General features: G+C 40.0%; 1 protein-coding gene across 1 annotated transcript in view; it reads left to right on the forward strand.

Moving 5' to 3' along the window:
- The window catches only part of LOC147467850 (uncharacterized), a 5,805-nt gene that overhangs the window by 2,038 nt on the left and 1,267 nt on the right, over positions 1 to 2,500 (forward strand). Inside the window, 5 exon segments of the mRNA XM_086530613.1 lie at positions 1 to 614; positions 862 to 1,094; positions 1,383 to 1,689; positions 2,162 to 2,351; positions 2,495 to 2,500. The exon segment at positions 1 to 614 is cut by the window's left edge and continues 982 nt beyond it; the exon segment at positions 2,495 to 2,500 is cut by the window's right edge and continues 108 nt beyond it. Coding sequence (XP_086386739.1) covers positions 1 to 614; positions 862 to 1,094; positions 1,383 to 1,689; positions 2,162 to 2,351; positions 2,495 to 2,500 — 1,350 coding nt within the window.

Consider the following 2,500-nt stretch of genomic DNA (forward strand, 5'->3'; position numbering starts at 1 on the left):
CATGATGAAGCTTGCAAGATTCTATTGAAGCGCGGAGCAGATGGTAACTTTACTTGTGGGTGTCATGGCACTGCCCTCCACATGGCTGCTGAGAACGGCCTATCCGACATCTGCGACTTACTCGCGAAATCTGTGAAGGTGAACTCAAGGAACAAAGACCTCATGACTCCATTGCACTTGGCAGCAAAAGCAGGACAAGAGAAATGTTGCGAAATCCTTATAAGTCGCAGGGCCTCGCCTGCTGAAGAAGACAGTAACCAGAACACGCCGCTTCATCTGGCTGCAATGAATGGCAAGGCTGCGTGTTGCCAGGGCATAGTGAAGAGGCAACCCTCAGTGGTTAACAAGAGAAACGGAGAAGAGAAAACTCCCTTGCATAATGCTGTGGAGAAGAAATCCCTGGAATGTTGCAAAGTGTTGATGGTATCTCACACAGATATCTGGATCTCGAGTCGCAACATTCCGAGTGCTGTTAAGATGGCATATGAGAAGGGGTATCAAGATATTTTCACGTTCCTGCTTTTGTCGGAGAATGTGCAAGGCAAATACCGCCATCCCACGATAGACATAGACATTCAAGCAATTCTCCGCGACCAAATATATGCAGGAAATAGGTACGACTAACATTGCTCTCCTTTACAAAATTGGTTGTTTCCTAAGTGGCGTTTACAAAAAAAAAAAAAAAAAAAAAAAATTATCCTTTGACTCCCTACAATAAAGCAGGTATAAATTCAGAGCATGATTCTGACATGATTTCGGTGTTTCTCACTATTATCATTAGAAATGTTGCTTTATATATTGTATTTGATAACTAGTATTAACTATAATTATTATTAGTAATCGATTTTTTCCCCTTTTTAGCCAGATGGTTTCGACTATTCTTGACAGTAGATTTGGTGAGGAATGCTTACTCCCTCAACGTAATCCTGGAGACTCCCACTACAGTCAGAACAACAACTTTAGGCTTTTGGTGCAACACTTGCCTCTCCTCGCACAGAAGGTGCTGGACGCCTGCAGTCCCGTCCGTGAACACGAGGCCGAGGAAGAGAGCAAACTCATTGTGCATCTCCTGGACGAAGTGTACATTCCATTTGGTAAGACAAGCTTCATCAAGTATCATTGGAATCGTTTGCACAAATTCCTGATTAACATGTTTTGATAAAACGAAGCTGACTCTTCGTCTGAACCTAATATTAGTATGTTTTAGAAAATCACATATTGATGCTCCCAGTACATTTTTAACAGCAAAAGTAAAAGCCTTCGCCGCTGTTTTTGCATAGTTGTATCCTTCTTTAGGAAGACAAGATGAAGTAATTTAACATTATCATCATTTTCATAATCTATCTTTTGCCACGATTTCATGTGAATCAATCATCACCCAGACGACTCATACCAAGATAAAGAGCCTAGTTTGACCCCAACCGAGACAGCATACCAGAAAGTAATTAGTGAAAACGGTCAGCTTAAGCCGGATGTGCGCCTCGAGGAGAAGGTGGACCATGCTTGGCAAAGAGACCACGTGCTGTCCTGGATGGTTCGCTATGGTCGAGAGGATCTTGTCAACCATCCGGTGGTGACCTGTTGGCTCAACTACAAATGGGAGAAGTATGTCAGATATGGGCACTACCTATCTGTCACTTTTGCTCTGCTGTTGGCAGTGTTGCTCTCAGTCTTCAATTCAATTTCACTGTAAGTTCTTAGGTATCAAGTATTCATATGTCAGATACATTAAGTATACTTGCGTTGTTTGAACCCAAAAACATCTTGGTATAAGAAGTGCTATATGTTATTTTCAGGACATGCATGAAGTGCCAATATTATATATCTATATCTATATATCTATATATTTATAGATCTCTCTCTCTCTCTCTCTCTCTCTCTCTCTCTCTATATATATATATATATATATATATATATATATATATATATATATGTGTGTGTGTGTGTGTGTGTGTGTGTGTGTGTGTGTTTGCAGATGTGTGTATTTGTTATTGTATCTACATGCTTGCAACTACGACTTATAGTTATTCAATGCGAACTTATATCAAGCCATAATAGAATAAGAGTCTTGACACAAAGAAAAATTGCTGGTATACAATGTGAATAATTTCAACTGCCGCTGTTTAGGCCTATAGGTTTCTCTCGTTGCCTTCATTTGCAGGGACTGGGCGTTAATGGCAACAAAGTTTTCCTTGCCGATCACTCAGGAGATGGTGTGTGTTAATTTCACCGTCGGACCGGATGTCGTAACTTACTTGAAGGAACAAGGCCATCCTGCTAACGTGCTGAGCTGGATTATAACGGTCTTGATAATAATACTGATGATCTTCGAAATCTATAAAATTGTTAGGGTAAGTAAAATTAATAGGAAATTCATTAAGAAGTAAGGTATCGAGAAAAATATCTGTTTGTTTTCCCGATATAGTTTCTAGGTTGATGTAAATACCGCTGTACTTTGTGAAACACAAAACGTACATTGATGTGTTTCTTTCAGCTGAGA

Source organism: Penaeus japonicus, unplaced genomic scaffold, assembly GCF_977035675.1.
Source record: "Penaeus japonicus unplaced genomic scaffold, GWHDUDI00000001_assembly GWHDUDI00000033, whole genome shotgun sequence".
NCBI classification, from domain to species: domain Eukaryota; kingdom Metazoa; phylum Arthropoda; class Malacostraca; order Decapoda; family Penaeidae; genus Penaeus; species Penaeus japonicus.